Here is a 21579-nt window from a genome sequence, read left to right as displayed (position 1 = left end):
TTTGACGTAATCGGCCGTTAGAACAAAACATAAAGAGAGAGAGAACAGTTTTTCTTATCAAATAACACTTAAGGAACTTGTATCATTCCCGTAGTACATGGAGTAGCGACAATACGTTCGGGATGGTATTGCCATAAAAGCGCACGCTTTTGTTCCGTGCGGTCACGTCTGTCGCGTACAGAACGCAAAAAAGAAATGCTAAAAATTTCCGCGGTGAAATATTTACCGGGCAAACGTTTGCCGCTGTAGCTGCTGTCAAGTAGCCTTTAAAAGCGCGAACTGAAAGTCATGTAGAACATCCAACGCGATCGTCGTCACAGCCGGTGGGATTGTCAGCAAAATTGTTATAACTTTTATAATCGTATTTTTGTTTCTAACTTTGGTCTCTTTCTCCCGCATTTTTTTTACTTTTTTTCAAACAAATACCGTTACGATTACATCCAGCTTTGATATTTCGGAAGAGTATAAAAACGTAAATTATGATAAAAACTATTAACCGTGCCATCATCCCTCAATGTTTGCCGGTCCGCTGAAATGCCCCGAGTCGCTATTTGCACCTCGTACTCGTACAAAATGCTCGCTCGAACAGTCCCCCTTTTTCCAGTAGTTTCTCACAAAAATAAGAACGTCAAGTACGAGAGCAATTTTCCACAAGACGTCTCTGCAGCATGCAGTTTCACGCGGAAACCTTTCTCCCTCGAGAAAGCGGGTATATATTTCTGTCTGCAATTAGCGCACTTTAACGAAGTCATTGTTTCATTGCATTCTTCGTCCTTCTTTTCAACTTGAAATGCGATTTCGCGAAAAGGACAGGCCTCATTACGGAAACTCCTGCATCCAATGATTTATGCAGATCCAATGTACGGATAATGAATGCCATTTCGCGACGTTAATACGAAATGAATAAGAGATATATGTGGGGAAACGAAGTGCTCAGTGAAATTACATTGACGCAAAATATAGTCGCGAAAAATGTCAAGTATTGTTGCATTTTGCAAATTATTTCGAATTTCGTGACTTTTTCTTTTCCAACAATATGCGAGCGGAAAATACAATTTTTCTTAAACTTTTATGAGCAGTACATCATAATAACGTTACTACGTATTTCTCGTATCCACAAAAGTGAGTTCGCGAATTGTTTGTATACGAGACTGAAATATGCAACTCTACGCGGTAAAGAAAAAAAAAGGACCGTTGATCAATATGAAGTGCGTTATCAAGGTAGTTCACCGGCTCTGCGCAAATATTTATTCCGCGGAACTTATTATTCGGTCTATTGCGAGTAACACAAACTGTTCTCGCGGGAGCCGATAATTTCGGCTCGATTTGCAATTAACTTACCTACACCGCGTAAGAAAGTTCGCATAAAAGCATGCGAATGGGGAGCGAGTGTGGTGTGCCGGTGAGAACAGAGATAAAAAAAAAGGTCGGGGAAGAAGAAAAACGACTCGAGTGATGGAGGATTGGCGATTAGTCAGGACAAAGAAGAAGATGCAAGGGTAGTAGAAATTCGGAATTCTCGAAAATTGAGGAGGTCTCGTTAGTCTCGGGAGATACTTCTCTTCTTTCCCGCTATATACAGCGTGAGATCTCGCGACTTCACGTTAACAATTTCGCTCGAGATAGCATATCACTGTGACTGACACATTTTCAACCTTGGACGTTACGCATTAGCCATTTAATTAATAGCTTTTTGGCGGCAGATGTGATTATCGTAGATATATATCAGACTTGTGAAATAAGAATCTCGAATAGATTCTAATAGTGCAATGCTGCGCGACAGGAAAATCGAACACACATACATTCATATTGCTTTCAGCAACGTCGTCGAGCACGAAATACGGCGCGTGAGAAATTCTCGTCGACAAACTTTCCGGGGCATTGAAATTTCAACGTGTGTGTACACCTGTTACAGCGTGAAAACGGACCTGATGGAAGAGGGGGCCAATTCGACTCTCAGCATAGCTAAAGTCGGACCTATGGATAGCGGAAATTACACCTGCCAGCTTACCACCATGCCGGACCAACCCGCCACGGTTCACGTGCACGTTTTAAACGGTGAGAATATTTTTGCATTTCTGATATTTCTCGATTGCTCTTTTATGTTATCGCTTTTATCGTCAAAGCGCGTGACAAGTAACGATGCTGTAATCTCGTTGGTTTAACTTATACAGGACGTATCAAAACTGCTATTGCAAAACTCTTTATATTTAATTTATTATATAACTCGGACAACAAAATGCTCGGATAATCGATCTGGAATAACATTTTAACGTAAAAATATTCATTTATTACATGATATTCTGTGAACGCAACAAAACAAAAATTATGACTATAATTTAACGGTCCTCTTTATCATCCGTTCTATTTTCTTAATTCTTCTGAGTTGTGTTAATTTACATACTTTGTAGCTAATTTAGTGCAGCTTTCTTGAAGCATATTTCTAAAGCAACGTATGCTTCAAAATGATGCTGTAGAGAAATGTTAATTTATTTACGCGTTAAAATACTAACATTTTACATTTCACAAACACGTTTATAGAATAAATACTGCTGGAATTAAGGATACCTTGTGTATACTAAACGTACTAAAACTTGTTTATATTGAAACAGGTAGAACGTTTATTTTCGTTTCTTTGATAGCGCTGTTTGGATAATCGACCATTCTTTTAACAATGTTTAAACAATGGTTAAACAATATTTAAATAGTACAGGAATTCTATTGTACCACTCTTCTGTGCGTATGCGCGTTTTGTTTCATTTGAAATTGAAATTTGTTTCGAAAAATCTATGGTAAAAATGGTATCTGGTTTTGAAACAGCCTGTGTGGAAACTTATCTCAAACTATTTGGCTGGTTAACATGATACGAAACAGACTGGTAACAGTTAGAGGGGAATCGTGCTACGAGTCATAAATAATTGACGAATTCACAACATTCACCGATGCGCGGTATTCGCGCTTGCTCCATTACAAAAGCTACAGCCGAAACGTTTGTGTATCAAACTCTCTCTCTCTCTCTCTCTCTCTCTCTCTCTCTCTCTCTCTCTCTCTCTCTCTCTCTCTCTCTCTCTGTACCGTAGCTACAGACTCGGCTATTTATTACCAAAGTACGTGCTTTTGAAGCATTTAATATTTATCTTGAACTGCGCTCGCAGATGCGCCTAAAAGTCCTCCGGTGTTTGACTCCTGCGAGAAAGTTGGCATGTCGGAACTTGTTGTAAAGGATCTTCTTAAAATGCTTCCGCGCAGGAACTCGCGACGATACTAAGTACGCAAGTAGAATTTTCTAACTACACAGACAAACTTTGCACAATTGCTTTGATGTTGCGACTTACGCATTATGGTTTCCAGAAGCTCCCGTAAAAAAGCCCTATATTTCTTATATGTTTGTCAACTATTTTCTCACGATTCTCTCAAGTGCGTACCATTTTATTTGCAATTTGGGATACTCGTTACTTGCTTCTTCTCATTACAAAACTAAAACTGTCACCACAAATATACAAGTAGGACAATTTTTAATTCGTAATTTTTCGAAATTTGTTTTCCTTGAATAAGATAGTTTCGATTTTTCCCATTTTCTTTTCAACGGGATGTTAGAAATAAAGATATGTATCTCATAGTCACCTAGGACGTTTCCATTCCGCGAAGAAATAACAGAGAAATTCGCGCGACACAATCGTCGATGACGAAGAGACTCACTTCGCGCGGCATGCAGAAATAATTCGTTCATAAATTCAAACACCTTTCAGCATGTACGATCGTGTGGCTGCACCTTCACTTGGAATCGATTACTGGGGAATTCGCGGTTCTCCTCAGGAACCTCGTATTACAAGATGACTTGTACAAACGTTATTTCGATTATCCTCCGCATAACTTAATACAGGTTCGACAAGCGTCTCAGTTGAATTGTACAAGGCGTTTCCTAATATTTGCATCATGTCGCTCGGGCTTTTGTTATGATTGCTAATGTTCGACGAAAGCGTCTAAACTCGATCGAAGTTCACTCTATTTGACGAGGAAACGTTTTCGCAACTGCCTTCCATCAATTTTGATAAGTCTCTGATGTGTTTTACAGTAGTTCAAACTGTTTTACGTTTGTATATTTGACAAAATATTTTTTGAATATATACACTTTGAAATATTTGCATTAATTCTCAAATTTGCGATATGATTCTTGTTTTGATTATTATTACTATTTTACAACGTATCCAAAGATTATCAATGTCGGAGAGAGATCTGCGAGCGTTTCCTTGTGAGTGTATTTGACGCTGTTTCAGGAGAAAGTTTAGCCGAGCTACATCACAGCGGTGCACGACTCGCTCGAGCGGATGTCGCTAGCTCGTCGCTACTCTTCCTGGCCGCCGTTCTAGTCCGATCGGGTGGTCAGGTGCTCAGATGAAGGCTCAACCCAGCTTCCTCGGGCATTACGAGAGTCGCCCGGGTTAGGAAAAGAGCACTTGGTGGCGATGACAAAGGGCCAGTGCTCCACAACGGTGAACGAGACGTTATCACCTGTGCGCCGCGCGAACTTTTCTATTATCGTGACGGGAGTGGACACGAGGGCCAAAGAGGGAGTGTGTTACGTTATCATATTACGTTGACATAAGAAACGTAGGGACGAAACAGAGGCGGTTGGCTGCGTCTCGTCTTGGAACATTATTCTAAACGCGATATAGATCGCCCGCGGCATTCGCGAGATTCATGTCGGAACGCGTCGCTGTATCGCGAGATAATACCTTCGTCAATTCTCAGCGTAATTTCATTCGAGCGATTGTACACGGAACGTAAATCTTTCACGCGGGATAGACACCTCGGTGAACGGCCGGTTTTTAACATCTTTTCAGCTAGTTAATTCACACGCGAGAGCCGATGGGCATTACACGCTCGTCGATAAGAGTATTACGGATTTAGTTATTGTTTATTCACGATAAGTCGTTCACTGATGTGCTTATCTCATTTTTAGCTCAGCTCGTGTTCGAATTTCGCTCTTCCGCGAAATTCCATTAGGCTTGAATATTTCCGGGCGGACAAAACGCGCGCGTGCCGACTAAATTACCGCAAGTATGTATAACATGCTTACCAGATGCGAAGCAAATTATTCGATCATTGCGAAACGATATACGATGATGCTGTTAACATCAATCGTGCCATTCAAAACGCGCGTTTGATTATTCGATATATATTAGCACCTCGCCAAGTTATTCTAGCGCGGTCGCTCTTTTGCAACAGAAATGACCAAAGCTATACAGTAAAATCATAAATCCGCGTATCGAATAACCAATAACCGGTAAACAATAAAGGCTCTGGGCACAAACTGCTAACCGAGCTATTGGAGTGGCTGCTATCACGTATCACTGTCGACTGTGATAATCGAGACAAATTGCGCTGTTCGATTCGGCCTCCATCCATCACTATTCGCACCATTATATTACAAAATTTTCTGCATCCACCGGAGCGTTTTTTAGCGCGAAACGAGTGCGAGGATTCACACGGGACTCGCAAATTTTTCAATTAACAGGATCACGAGCTTCCATCGTTTTATCCAATAATATTATTTTATTATTGATAATTAAAAGGCATCAAATTTCTCATCGAACGTACAACATCGGTTAATCGGTCCACCGGAGGAGACTACCGCCTATCGATAAGGTTTGTTAAATATTTTGAAATTATTTTGATTATTATATAATGAATTCCATTGTTAATTATGATAATAATATAATATGGACGCATATATATATTATACACACTGTAAATTAAGTTAATTTATACGATAACTTTTAATGAAAATTGTTAAAGAGAGAATGATTAAAGCTTTCCAATATCGGTGCTCGTTCTTTATGACAGGGTGTTAATGTATGTTTGTATAAATTCGCCAAGATACATTCAGATGCTGTACCTTTTAGCTCGCGCCGTATGTAGAAACAAATGCATTTCATATAATTTCGTAATTAAATTCGTGTTTTCAGTGTTTTGTAATTATACTATCTCACACAGCAAAATTTGTGACACGACTTGTCAGGCCATCATCTGAATGTATGTTGTACAGTGATGAAGGTACGCTTGTCTTTCATGCAGCCAACCAAATCTCCGTGCTATGAGAGAATGTGTGTGCGTGAGAGAGAGAGAGAGAGAGAGAGAGAGAGAGAGAGAGAGAGAGAGAGAGAGAGAGAGAACGAAAGATTATACGCTATAATATATAAATTTAAGCCGAACCTAACGTTTTATCGTGAGGAAAACGAAATCACGTAATATATGATATGCGTTTTACAAGAACTGGCATTTGTCTCATTTTATGCCTTATAGTGCTGATTTTAGAAACTTAGCCTATGATAATCATACGTGATCTTTCAGGTAAGTATTACTCTTTGAATAAAATTCATTTTGAGGAGCGCATAGCTCTAATAGTACAAAATTGTTTGAAATTGCACAAAAGTTGTTTTAAAATCCTATTTTCTACCTGAATTTCATCGCGCAGATTATATATCGAGACCGTTGTCTCGCGAGTTTTACATTTCTTTTATCAAACTAAAGAATTTACATGACTTATTCGAATCGGCAAATGTATCGAGCGTGATTTGATGTGGATGTACATTGAATCGCTGACGTAAAATCGCGCGAAAAGTTTTGTAAATCGAGCATAGCGAATTAGAATTCCGCACGTATGTACAGCTGACGTTGACGACATCGTCTCTTCTGTATCGCGTGTCTCGTACAAACGAGGCATTTTCTCCCTCATTCGAAGCTTTACCCGATTTCCACGGCAAGCGCGACCTAGAATACATATGTGAGATTTTTATTGATTGGAAAATAATGGGATATCTTTTGAACGTAACACTCTATTTGCAACTTTTATGACAATTCTTGAATGAAAAATCGATCGTTTCTGGACACTTGAAATTACTTAAAAATCATTCGATTTCCGGTGATTAGATGACTATAAAAGCACTATCGTTTGGTGGCAGATACGCACAGTTCAATTATAAACACATTAAACAATGAAAATAAATACGTGCAACTTTCAGTTTATTAGATTTGATAATTTTGAGGACTAAAATAAGTTTCACGGTTAGACGCTCGAGCCTGGTGTTTCTCTCTCTCGAGAGAGAGAGAAATATCAGGCGCGCGCAGTGCTTACGTTTTATGAAAGGAAGCTATATGACTCACCCCTTGCCCACATCCAGCTTCGACCAGCTCGTAACAAAGCGTTGCAGTGTTCCGCACAAACGCCGCTTTCACGCCGAGCTGCGATTAAAGGACGAGCGACTGTAAAAATAACATAGTTGAATTCCAGCGTTCGCAACTATCCTACCTCGTCCGACCTCCACCAAAAGATTTAACGAGGGCTCGAGCGTTACTCAAAAACCGGGGACGAGGCGCTGAGTTCCGCTCCGTCGTTTCGGGGCCAAGATCCATTTCCGGAACGACGTTCCGTTACTTATCGTGTACCGCGCGTACACGGTAGAATGGTCGCGCTCTCCGCCTCGCATCGGGAGATTGAAGCCGGTGGGAACTTATCGTCAACCCTGCCGCAAGTGGGATACTCCGCGTGTAACGTGCGGGGTGCGGGAATATACGCGGGAAGTAGCTCGGGCGCGCACCGACAGATTGAACGTGGCTCCATCGATCTTCCCAGTTGGACCTCCAGGAACTCTATTCATCGTGCGCGGTTCGCCGACATCCATGAGATTTTTCGTCTCCGCTGGATCTCTTCTGGGGAGGGTAACTTTTCACGGTCCCTTTCGAAAACGGGCTCGTTCAAAAGCAGCGCTGCGACATTCGAAAACCTCCCGCGAACGCTATATGCGAGTACTGTCGAAAATTCCGCTGCAATGGGGTAAATGCGATGACATTCGTCCGCAATCGCAGCCTTATTTTATATTAAATCAAATTATAAGTACATACAATTAATTAGAATAATTGATATTACATTTTTAAAAACAATTTGAAGAAACTAAAAAAGTAGAATCTGAGATTCCTCATTATCAATTGTATCGACTTCTTTTATATTGTCTATTAAGAATTGACATATAAATTATTGATTAAATTAGAGTAAACTCGGGTAAGATGGCCAACCCATGTTCATTCGATGTTTCATGGCGAGCTAGTTTGAAAAAACAGGTTGGTCATCTTTCCTGTATGGCCATCCGAGTTTACCCTATTATTAACTGCAGTAGTATTTGTCTTCGATAATATGGAAGAGAAATATAGAATATGATAATATGGATGAGAAATCTTTTTCTCGCTTCTAAGAATTATAATTGAATTTATAATTAATTATAATCTAGGCGAATTTCAAAACTTTACAAATCCGACCTGCACAAGGGAGTCAAGGGACGCACTCCGGATTCGGTAAAACACGGGGGGGAAAAATCGATTACGGTTTTATCCGACGCGTTTTGCAACTTTTATATCAAATAAGTCTCTTTACTCCAGGGTAAGGTCTCGAAGTAACGCGCGACGTGGGTAACGTTTGTAACTTTTCACGCTCGCTTGCGCCAACGGTGCTTCCGGATTTCCGGGGTCTCATCCAGCACGCGGGCCGATCTAGCCCGCTAGAGAAAAATATTCAATGCGCAATATCGTCGCTACTCGCGCGACTTGATTCTCATGCATTTTTCACACGCGGTACGTGTCTATATACCTTTTAGCACCGTACAAACCAAACGCATAGCGAGCGTTTTATATATGGAACATCCAGAAGAATGAATGCGCGCCGAAAGAATGTCGCGAGTTCTTTCCTGAAGCAACTTTTATGTATTTCCGAGTTACGCGTTCCAGAGCTTCTTCTTCCTCTAACCATGTCGCATCTCGCAAGTTAAGTGTATCATTTACTTCTGGATCTTTTATTTCTTTTTAAAGCAAACGATTGCTCAACGATTTCTCCCAGCGATTATCGAGACGCGCAAAAGCGGATAATAGGCAATTCAACGTCATCTCGCTTTGACCTATAATTATGAACGGGCATCTAAACTAACTTTAGAATGATCGCGTGCCTGTCTATTCTTCACACTTCTAATCAAGCTCCGCGTGTTGCACGCTCACGTCTAGTGCATCAACAGACACGAGCTATAGAGCTAGACAATCTCATGGGTATCTTCTTTACGTGCATGAACCGCAAAAGAGATGAAAATATGGATTTTTAATTTTACTAGACACATAAAGTTTCAAAACAAAATTAACAGAGATATATATATAATGTTAATAAAATATATAAACGGGCTGCTATTAAATAAAATTGAATAAAAGATATAATAAAGCTTTCACGTAAACTAGTTATAATTTATTATTGTTACATCAACAACTTGTAATATATCTATAAATACAGCAATTAATGAAATTCTAAAGGATGATATGCAATAACATGCATGATAAACGAGCTACAAAATTATTTTGCATTCCGCGTCAGATGACAATATTTCGGCGCTTTGGATGCTGCAAAACGAGTTATTTGGGATATAATAACAACATTGTACGGCGACATAATGGAATTACGATTAATGTGTCTTTATAAATTTTTATATACGAGCGGATATCGGCCGTACGCTCGGAGCGTTTTAGCAACGGATGCGGAAAACACGCAACTTTTACGAGGCGACGCTCAGCCTCGGCAGGGAGGAACAAAATATATAAATCCCTCCGGTTCTTATTGACGACAAAGAAGCATATTGCTAGCAAAATGCAATATCAAAGTTTTAAAGTCGGCGCGAGACGGCAACGCTGCGTCAAACACAGCAGTAAAATAAGCAGCATCGGAATTGAAGAAAATTAGCTAGCTACCGCAAACATGCATGAAAAGTAATTTCCGATAATGATAAAATGAATTTTGTATAACTTAATTGTAATGAAAATATGTGGTGCATATAATAAAATAACTCTTTACTGTACATTTTGTAATGCTATCGCAATGTTGAAATTTTTTCATATACACTTTAATAATCTCCCATATTCCATATATTCTACCATTGATTACAAATTATGAAATATTTATTCATTTTCTTTCTATTTCCTGAAAATACAATTATATCCATCACGCGAATGTCGCAATAATTATTTGTACACACATTAATTGAGCGCGAGCTTTAACGCAATTGGATATATAAATATACACGAATAATAATTTAATATGCAAGAAGGCGAGTTTGGATATTATAATGTAAAATTATACCTAGAGCAATAATTAGTTTCGTAAAACGCAGTCGCCTAAAGTTCTGAAATAGCTAGTACGCAAACGCGTTTGTAAATTTTTTTTTTTTTTTTAGTGCAATGTAAAGGTTAACGCTGGATGAGCACAAAATTCGATCTATTAAACAAAGTAAAAATTTTAACGAACAATTTTACCTGCGTCCTACATCCCACCACTTTTATACTTTACACGCGCGGTTATAGGTTGGGAAATAACACTAAATAAACCAGTCGTCCTTTTTGAGCTTAAAACAGCTCACACATGCAAAGCAAGTAGAAACTTTATTCTCCACACACAACGTGTTGAGGTAAGTGCGCGGTCGTTGTCTTTAATCTGTCACAGACTGCGGTTGCCGGATTATCACCGATTTTCACGAGGATGCGACACGAGGATTTCAGAAATTCCGTGTTTTTACATTCGCGCGCAGGAAAATCTGCTGGCAACAATTCTGAAAAATGATTTATGCCCTGCACTTATACATTCCATTTGTATAATAGGATTCGAACGTGCATGATTTGTTTTAAATTACAGATATTTCTTTCATCGCTATATAACAACCGAAAAGCAGGGAATTTACGTTCCCGTGTAATTGTGGCCGTAAATGGGAATTGCCGTTCAACGAAAATTTCTTAATTTTAATTCGTCTACGCGAGCCTAGGCGAGAAGGGATGAAATGCGAAAGCGCGAAGAAGATGTTCTCTCGCCAGGCGCGCTGCTATTCCACCCTTGGCCTGGAAGGTGCGAAGGTGTGCAAAAACTCACACCAGCCGACGTTATATCGTCGAGAGGAGAGCCACTCCCGTGGGAGCTGGCCGCGGCAAGATAGGGCGTCGCCGTCGGTGTCGGCGTTATAAATCGCCGCGATTTCATCCCGCCCGCGCGTTGTATATGTCCGGAATGCATCTAACCGCGGCGGTCCCGCTCACGTGTTACCCACGTTTTCGGGTCCTGCTCCCGACTCTCTAGAGCGGGGAACCGGGAATTATTAAAGAGAGAGTAACACGGTAAAGTGCGCACCCGATGTGACCCAATTAAATGTACCGCGCGGTTTTACCGACTATACGCTGCAGGGAAAGGATTTATATACGCAGAAATTTCGATTGCTGATGATACGAAGACGAATATTGATCGAACATTCATTTAAGATCTCTCGAAATATCCAGCCCGATATATCTGATTTGGTAAGATTGATGACTGCGAGTGGAAAAGTATCCGATAGAAGTGTCACGTTATGAAGCTAAATTAAGCTTTAATTACTCAAATCTGTATATCGGAATATCATAAAAATTATATTAAAAGAAAGAGAGAGAGAGAGAGAGAGAGAGAATACATAAATATATAGAATAGATAAAACGCGTTAAATTGTATGACGTCAAATATGTTCAAAAGGCACAACCGTTTTAATTGTAATGGTCTGTGCAATTTACGCTAATATCACTGAAATCGTAAGACTCGAATATAAAACGTTACGTAATCCATAAAATTACGTTCTCTCTGTCAATCTTTAAATAGATCTTATTTAAAAAAATATATAAGATAAATGTGCATTGTGCATTTTGCACGAAATTCTCTGCGGAAAATGTCTCACTGTGAGTCTTCCTTACGGTAGAATAACTCCATAAATAAAATCGCCCTAAGCAACGTCGGCTCGCGGTACATCTCGGACACTCGCGGTCAGTGGGCTCTGATTAATAGTAACTGACACTACGTGTAGATACGTCTTGCAGATGATATATCACGCTCGGTGCTTTCGGAAAGGGTTGTCACGAAATGTCATCGATATCTCGTCAACGCGTATTCGCGTCAAGCAATAGTTATGCCTCACCCGTATATCCGTAATCTATAATCGATAATTCCGAATTATAGCCGGATGATAACGGCGAATGATCGGTGTTGGGCTATTGTTAATTAATTCAACTTTTTGATTACATAGAAATATTTCTCTTGCATATTTTTATCTTTCAAATAACGGGTGCGAGACATTAAGATCTTCAAATTTAATTTACACAAAAGATATATTATTTGAGACTGACGACGTGGAAAAAAACGTTAAAACTGATAAAACCGCAGAGTGAATTTGACCGTCGGCTCTCTAAAAAATGAAGTCTTGTTTCTGTTTATACTACTGTATAATAATTAAAATCGGACGATATGTACGTGCCATGTTCTCATTATCATTAAAGAAAAAATGCTATTATAATAAAAGCGTAGACCTCTCCTTTCATTATATCCAACGGTGCATTTAACAATCCATTTTAATAACATATACGTGTTTAACACTCTGAAACGTATCAATGTCAAAATAAATTTATCTCGCATCGTATTTGAGAGTTCATTTTTCGTTGTTTCGTTTTTCACGCGTAAGTAACGGTATTTTTTTCAAAACGATTTGGCGTGCACACGATCCATCAATCATACCGGAGTAGTAGATACCGTTGGTGCCTCCGTCCACATACGGAAACGTGTTTTACGCGACACGCATGAAACGCAACATTTGTTTATGTTCATTTATCACGCATCGCCAATGATGGAATGCAAGTGTTCTGTTATGCGTGAAGCGTTTAATTCAAAAATTGATTCGCTCATTTGCTAAAACTGCGGCAAAATTACGGTAGGACACGTTATTACGAAGCTTTTTGCGTAAAACACAGATCAGTATTTGTTTGTAAAATATATTACATTAATTGAGAAACATAAATAATATAAACAAAATTACAAAGCATTAATACAATAAATAACAAGTTCTACGGAAGAATGATTAAATGGGCAGCATATCAATCAAGACTGAATATACAAGAAATCCCCTTTTTCCCCAAAAAACGTTATTTCGTTGTAATTAAAGTTATTTGTACGAATGTACCTGCAATTGTATATATATATATATATATATATTTATTTATTTATTTATTTTTTTTTTTTAAGAAACAATTTAACGTATATCTTTAGGTCAGTTATGCGTGCTTATGTCTTTACGGATTTCCTCATTTGTATCACTTATCTTCTAAGTCTCTTACGTAAACATCGTCCTCAAAAAAGAAACAACGCGACTTACAAAGCTAGCTTTTTGCAATAAACTGCCGCGGCAAATGGTGCGGAATGTTGTTTCGTTGTTACCTTCGATAACCCGAAATGAATTTTGTATATCGCCACGCGTGTCGGAAAATAATACAGTAACAAGGGGAGTAGCGGACGCTGTTTTAGACCCGAAGCACGAACAGTACTTCCGTCTTTATCTCGTTTCTCGGCGGTTTCGTTCCTGTTCATTACGTATGGCGATAACAAAGGTAATTTTGCAATATAAATTCGAATACCTTTTTTTCCGCAACGTTGAACGGATTATATTGCCGATTCGAAGAATCGGTGATCGTCGCATAATGGAAATAATAATGCCGCGGCAGACAAAAGTTTGACCTACTTGTCGCGCGATCTTAATACGTTAAATTATTAATTTCTAAACAGCTCTGTTCCTTTTATTTCCAAAAACGAACTTTTCGGGGAGACGCATTCCACACACAAATCTCTATCGACGTTCCGATTCCACTTGTGCTGTCGCTCGTTTATCAATTTTGCGGTGCATACTGGGGTGCGCGCGGCGACATTATTAATTTGCTTTCCAATAAAAGTGCCACGTCGTTAAAAGAAATTTACACGCGCGTGTGAGTCAACGGCGCGCTGATGAAAAAGAGCCCGCTGATATTTGCCGCAATATTTCACGCCCGCGCACTCCCGCGAGCTCGATAAACAGCGATACCGCGACGGGGTGGGGTATTATACATGGTTAAAAAGAAAAGAAGCGTAACGGGCGAAGAGGGAGGATGCCGAGGATGAAGAGTTTTCGGTGCCGAGGAGAGAGAAGTGGAATCGGATCAAACTCTTGCAGGCGCAAGCTGCTTCGGAAACGTACATATGCATGGTAATATTATAGATTCGTGCCGGCGCGGGCGCGTGCGTATAAATATCGCAAGAGAGAAAACAAAGGAGCGGAGCAGCTCTGGAATTGGTGACGCGTAACGATGCGTGAAAAAGTGAAAAACAAATTTCAATTAAACGCCAGCTTCAATTCTTCTAATCTCGGACCTCGTACACGTACACATATAAATTAAAGCTACATACCTATACTATTTACGCAACGTGGGGAGCAAAGAGCACGCGCACTTTTTCCCTCACATCCGATTGCGCGGTTCGTTGCTGCTTATTAATTGCGGGTGATATTTCGTAATTTCTGACAGATCGTAAATATCGCCGGCGCGGCGCGGCGTCGCGCTTCACGATCGTTATTTACCGCGGAGTATTACATTACGCGCCGACCACTCGGTTATTCCGATTACGGTACGTCCTCGCGATTCGAGCTATTGTCGCGTATCGCTGAATTATGAAGCCGATATGCAAAAGCCGAAACGAAAAATGTACTTGATGCTAACAAGCTGTCATCGATTCGTGATTCGTTCGGCCTGTCAGGAAAATTAATAATTCGGTATTTCCTTATCGTCAGTAATTCTTTGTCAATAGATTTATTCCGTTTGCCGTCGACTTTAAGAACTTATTCTTGATTTTCTAAACATTTAATATTTGTGTATTACTAAATAATTGATTTTTATTTTTTTTTATCAAAAAAAGATAAGCTAAAGGCTTGCATAGTTCGTTGTACATACATGAACTAAAGCTTGTAAAATCTGTGCCATCCGTCGCATGTATATAATCATTGCGGATCAAGATAAGCGAGAGACAAGTCAAAAACACTTTTAATCATAAAACTTAGCTAGAAGGGTCTGATATTTAAAAAAAAAAAAAAAGTAGAATGTAATTTAAATATATTTCCCAGCGTTTCAGTGTCAACGTTTGTCTGCGAAACAAATCATCGTGAAGCATGACGTCACTGCGCAAGACGAGACAATTTCCGGTGGCGGCACATACACACACGTTGCGAATATCGTGTATACACCCCTCAGGCTTAAATATCGAAGTGCCCGATTTACGAGATTCGCCTATCCCCACTCCACTCGATTGGCCACTCGAAGAATCTGCGGAGGAACGCATCCGATTCCAAATTCAAGTTAGATTGGATAGGGAGGATCGAGGTCGGAAATCGTTTCGGTATCGCGGCAGACCCTCGCGAATCGCCAAAACTTCCCTCTGGTTCGTCAGTGGTACACCGCTAGACTGGCTACTAAGCTGAAGCACGTGAACCGGGTCAACTTCCATTTCGAATATGCCGTAAAATCGAGCGTGGTGAAAATACTTTGCGCAAAGCGAGCGAGGTATTATCCGCAAAAGGAAATGGATTCAATTACGCTTTCGAATCGCTTCCGAAAGCTGGATTAAAGTGGGACACGGCCAAACCGCTCATTTCAACTGTCAAGTACTTTTCTTTCATTGATTGTAAGTATGTACTAGAAATTAGTAAAGCATACAGATCGCTCGATAAAACGGCGCGTTTGCGGAATCGCTTTTATTATTTATTTAAATTTGAAAATTGTTAGCGTCTCCTCCAGTGCTAACCCCGGAGAGAATTTAAATCTACCTTCCAAACTTGTAAATCTTTTCCTGATAAATGGAATAAAATTTACCGGTCGGCGGTCTGTGTACTTTTAGTCACGCTGAACACTGAATACGGCGTAATTTATTCAAGCTAAATTTGCAACAATTTCAACTGCGATAAAGGAAAGTTAAACCTCGCCGCGAAGAAATTAGAAAGAAAAGCGGAAACTCCCAGCAAAACTTGGTGACTCTACAGGAAAAGTTTTGTCTCTCCTTCGACCATCATCGACCAATTAAAAATAAACGCTCACAACACAGACGCAAAACGATAATTATAACATCTGCATCATAAACGATTTATGAACAACGTTTGTATATCTCCGCTGTCATTTTTCAAATCGAGCTACTCGAGAAGAAGCTACATTTAAACTTTATAAAAAGTTTTGTAATCTCTAATAAAAGGATTTATTTATAATTTCTTTTTCATTTCCAGCGGAACAAACTTCCGTTAATAAGTTGAAACATTTAATTGAAAGCATTCACAACTTATTGAAACCATTGAGCCATTTAAATGGAGCTTCTTTCATACGAAAGCAACTGGCATATTTACTGCAGCGCGATCCCTTCCAGCAATACCAATACTAAAACCAACCAGAGGTTACAGAAGTAAAGTGGGGTTGTTAATAAGAAGTATAATTTATTGTTTTGAAAGTTTTTTTTTTAATACAAAGTTCTTCCTTTTCACGATATCATAAGTCGTCTTTTATATGAAAAGAGCCAAATGATAATTTCAATTATTTTTAATTAATCCCTGACTGGATATTTTTCACAATAAATTCTTTACAGTGATTTACTAAAGATGCTTATTAGTTTCAAAGAATTAAATCGATTATCGATTTAAATATGGAAATTTACTGTTCCAACAAAGAGCTATGTTTTAAAGACCAACAAAAAATCGGTATGCAGTTTACTGAATTTGGAAAAAGTATTAACTATTATACTAAATTCACATAATATGTTATTATTAGACTACCAAGCTTCAGTCCCCGGACTATATAAATAGCGTGTTTCTCTTTCTAATTGATTGCATATCATATAGGTCCTGTTTCACCCGTCATTATTAATCATTTGTAATGTATTTTTAGATAGATGTGTAAAGATAGATATGCCATATATGGTATATAAAAAATCGCTATTTTAAGTTTTATTTATTACAATAATTTTGACAGTGAGTAATATTGATTAATATTACTTACAAACTATCAATTCAATCTCCTAGTTAATAAATACACTAAAACGTACAAAAATAAAAATAGTATAAGTTATTTATACTTGTGTTAATAATACATCCACAATCCTCCGTTATTTACGTAACATCGAACGAAAGACAGTTATGAAATATTCAATGTTCAGATCTTAGACAGTTCCTTAATATCTTACGATAGGGATATGCATGCATATTCCGCATGTGTATCGCACGTAGATACGTAAGAAAAGAGCGGGGACACGTCCCGAGGGGCGCATTTACTAGCCGGATAACATTTTACACGAAGCCAAATGGTGAACGTTGAAGCGATACTTTATCGGGAAATCCGTTACGTAAAATAAAAGCACTCGGAGCCTCTGCGACGCGTCGCCGTCGACCGCTGTGTAGCGAGAGATCGAAATACGAGGCGGAAGGCAGACGCGGCGGCGTTACTCAGCTCGCGTAGAAATGGCGCGCTGATTCGCCAGTAAACCCTGAAAGAGATACTATATAAAAGAAAGAAACCGCGAGAAAACCTGACCTTATCTCCTGGCTGAGAATTATTGAAGCTGCGAAAGAGAGAACTCAAACGCGCGTCAGTGTAACGCGCCTTAATTAAATCTTGACTTTTTACATTCACTATGCTCTATAAACTGCATCTCTCTTTTACTATCCGATTGATTGCCGCTATATTGACCTGAATTTTAAATTGAGAATGCATTCTCATTTTACACTTGTATACTCTGTATTTTCTTCATTATGATAATATTTGTTGAAGTTACGACGTGTATATAAGTGATTGTTTCTTTCCGCGTTTCTTTCACGCGCAAGAAACGCGGAAGATCGAACTGCGCCGCGAATGAGAGCCGCGGAGAATCACATACGACGGTCGCAGGGCAGGAAAGCTTTGCGAAAATCCTGATTTATCGCTTCTTCTCGATCACTATCGGTATCCTTGAGGGAGGCACCAGAGACGCTGCATAATGACGTCGGCGAATAATAACGTCACGGCGGGATTCAGTTCACGTCCTCGAAGTTTTATGTATTGCGGTAACGGATGGAGAGCTTCGAAACGGGCCAAAAATCGGCTCCAACACATCCGATTACATTACATGTCGATTGTTGCGAAACAGAAATAGAAATAACACGCAAAACGATTATTACTGCACCTTAACAGTAATACAGAATATCCAGTTATAATTAATACAGTTATAATTTATATATTAAATAAATCATGATCATTATGATAACAATCAACTAGATACGCGGAAAAAAGGATTAGCTACTCTACAGCAAATTTAGTTGTAAAATAGGGGTAACTAACATTTTTTACAGCAAAAGTTATAACTTAGCAATAGTAGTAAAACTTTAACAAAATTATAGCTTTTGCTGCAAAAAATATTGGTTATCCCTGTTTTACAACAAAATTTGCTATAGTAGCTAATCCTTTTATCTGTGTAAAAAATGTACAATATATGATCAGGCTGGATCTTTTGTGCCAAGTACAATAATATTTTTCGCGTGAATTTACATGTAATTAAATTTCTTCAAAATTAAATTAAATCGTCTCTTTATTGTTTACAACATTTTCAATTGTCACAACAGTTTTTAATTGTTATGCATGAAATACAACAGAATCAAAATTAATTAAATATAAAGTTAATTAAATAACGCTGTCTTCTTATAAATTTGAAATTAATTTAAACTAAATTAATAAAAATTATTGTAAAACGATATGCATGATTGCATGATAAGTACCTATTATTTTTTAAATGTCATTATTTGATGAAACATATTTATAGATTTTATATTTATTTATAAGTACAATATTTGGGGTAAAACTTTAATTTTCAGTTATTTTAATTGTGCAATTATTATTCTTATGGTTTTGTTTGCAGAGTTTTGTTAAATATCTAATAGCATATTATATTTTCGATCAGTTCGATGACGTAATAACAATTCACATTCTTCATGTTTAATTTCTACAATTTTTAAATTATTATCGATGTTAAATTGTAAACACAACAAAACGCAAAAAACATATTCGCATCTAAAAAGTCAATGATAAAAGATGACACCAAAGTGCAAATTTGAAATAATATTCATTAATAATTTTCTATAGAATAACATTAATTCGTAACTATTTTATTAAGTCTGCGATTTACTGACTTATTTATTTCATTTTTCTCCGCGATTGACTATTTAATCATCTCCACCACCAAGAAAAAGAATAAAAGTGTAAAAAGTAACAAACTTTGCAAGGAAAAAATTCTAACTTCTTATAAGTTTCTAACTTATTCCCTGCAGTATATACTAACATTTTTTTGTACCAACGCTCTTGTTTTGTTTGAGAGAAAACTTAGTTTCGTATGTACAATGCACAAAGTAACGCAAATATTAAAAAATATTAACCATCAAGCGTTTGTACATGTTGTACATGTTCACATGAAGGATCATGGATAGAAAAGAACGAGAACCTATATACAATATAATTATGCTAATTTATCTCTCTTGATATTTTTTTTATTAAAAAGAAAATAACATTACGAAGAAAAGATTATATTTCATAAGTTGACATTGATGGATTTCAAGTTTCAAGGTAGCTCAAGGTGTAATGAATTGTATTAGGTAATATATAAAAGACAGAGAGAGAATGCAAATTTATTTTGATGTCTGGTTTACGGATTTCAAGAAATGTCACCGTACCACCTGATGCATGGTTTCTTTGTCTTCGCTTCGCTTTATTGTATAATAACTAATACATATGTGAAACGAAATATAAATATCTTGCTTATTAACAAAATAGTTCTTATAAATTTGTTAAAAGATTAAGTTAAAACACACGAGAAATAAGAACTTTGCATTAACTTTGTTTCATGAACTCGTAAATTTATTTCTTTTATCAGAACCTTAAAAAATACATTATAATTACAACAAACTTATACATCAAATTGACTTGATAAAATTTACTTTTATATATAAAGGATTAAAATATTTAATATAAATTATATTAAGTATGCAGTAGAATCTCTCTTTGTTCGAATCGGTCAGGAAACAAAAGAAGAATTAATCTTTTATAATAGGATAATTAATCTTTTATAATCATCAGACTATAGTTTAAAGTAGAAAAAGTATCAATGAGTGAGTCACGATCGTTATGATAACAATTAAGTAAATGAAAAATGTGCCAGTCGGGCTGGGGATCTTTCGTACCCAGTAATATTTTTCGCGTGAATTTAGCTTATCAAACTACGCGCCGATTACTGTCGATCTTGAAACACAGTCTCAAACTGAAGCTAAAAAATAGTACGATCACATAATTAAATTGATAAGTGGGTAATATTTTTCGCAATATAGCCTTTGCAATAATTCTAAGGATATGTATTAGTATCGGTATTATTAAATTAATTATGAATATAATTATATTTGATTGTACTATTCTAGCTTCAGCGTGAGACTGCGACCGACAGTAATCGGCGTGTAGTTTATTGCTAAGCAAAAAATGTACATAAAATTAAGCAAAAAATATTATTAGACACAAAAGATCCAACTCTCTCGAACTGTATATTGGCACATTTTCTGTTTACTTTATAGGAAAAGTTTATTTCTTACAGAATATCTCACGAACCTAACAAAATAAAAATTAATACTTTTACAGACTCTCATCTTTTATTCCATTTTCTCGATCTTTCTGAGCTGCTAGTTCTCATATTTTTCTTAAAGCAGCTATTTTAATAGTGCTGCTATCTTCCTATGCTTTATATCATCTAAGGCCTGTTTTTAAAGCAGCGAAAGCTTCGAAATGTAACTGGGGGATGTTATTTTTTAACGTTAAGATTCAATGTTTGCGTTCCGCCGGTATTTCACGTTTGTGAAATTCGGACTACCGATACTGGAATTAAAGGTCATATGTCATTCATATCAGTGCGAACAAACACGGAGGTAATATACTTCGGTATGTTTTTTAGATGATATTGTAATGGATAATCAAATATTCAGTGAGAAACGGTAGGAAAAATCGAGGCTTGTTGGCACAAGAGGCAAGTTGGCAATGCGTTTCGTTTATGTATTTATAGCGAAAAAAACAATGGAAAAGTTATCACAAAAAGATCTCTTTTATGACATAAATACTTTTCTCAAAGTTTTATTTAAATCAAACAAGTATTACAATAGAAAAAGAGAAAAGTCTAATTCAATAGGTATACCAAGTAAATTTTCCAGCGTTTCAAAATATCGTATTAATGTTTTTCAGCTTGAGAAGTAAATCAAAGTGATGTATCATTAGTTAAAAGAAACGTTTCTGTTACTATACGACATGTTATTTTAAAGAACAACAGTAATTTATTGTAATAAAATGACTGAAATTAAACGTATATAAAGATGGGGTATGTTGGATCATATCAAGGCACGCTTAGCTTGACTTGTTGTTGCCGGCGCGCGCGTGAAACCTGTGTATGTGATTTGCTACCTACAATGCTGATAGAAGCTAGATATATATTTATATTAATATTTTTATGTTGAAGAAAGCTACATTTATATATATATACATAAATATATATATAAATATATATTTATGTATATATATATTGTATATATATATATATATATATATATATATAATAGTTTACAATTGTTTTTCTGAAACAGCATTTTGTTATTCGATCATTAC

At 37.4% G+C, this 21579-nt stretch overlaps 1 protein-coding gene across 7 annotated transcripts in view; it reads left to right on the top strand.

Moving 5' to 3' along the window:
- Window positions 1-6184, top strand: part of LOC143905935 (zwei Ig domain protein zig-8) — a 131089-nt gene extending 124905 nt beyond the window's left edge. For 6 of the 7 annotated variants that reach the window (XM_077421604.1, XM_077421600.1, XM_077421603.1 and 3 more), the window contains 2 exons: window positions 1916-2058; window positions 4278-6184. In XM_077421604.1, coding sequence (XP_077277730.1) covers window positions 1916-2058; window positions 4278-4399 — 265 coding nt within the window. In that variant the 3' untranslated portion in view covers window positions 4400-6184. The remainder of the gene's footprint in view (window positions 1-1915; window positions 2059-4277) is intronic. The other variant, XM_077421606.1, reaches the window with a different exon arrangement.
- The last annotated feature ends 15395 nt before the right edge of the window (window positions 6185-21579 follow it).

The sequence above is a fragment of the Temnothorax americanus genome, unplaced genomic scaffold (genome assembly GCF_048541705.1).
Source record: "Temnothorax americanus isolate GAGA-0224 unplaced genomic scaffold, ASM4854170v1 Scaffold7, whole genome shotgun sequence".
Classification (NCBI taxonomy): Eukaryota; Metazoa; Arthropoda; class Insecta; order Hymenoptera; family Formicidae; genus Temnothorax; species Temnothorax americanus.
Note: the sequence above shows the minus strand (reverse complement) of the source record. Positions and strands in the feature narration are given on the sequence as shown.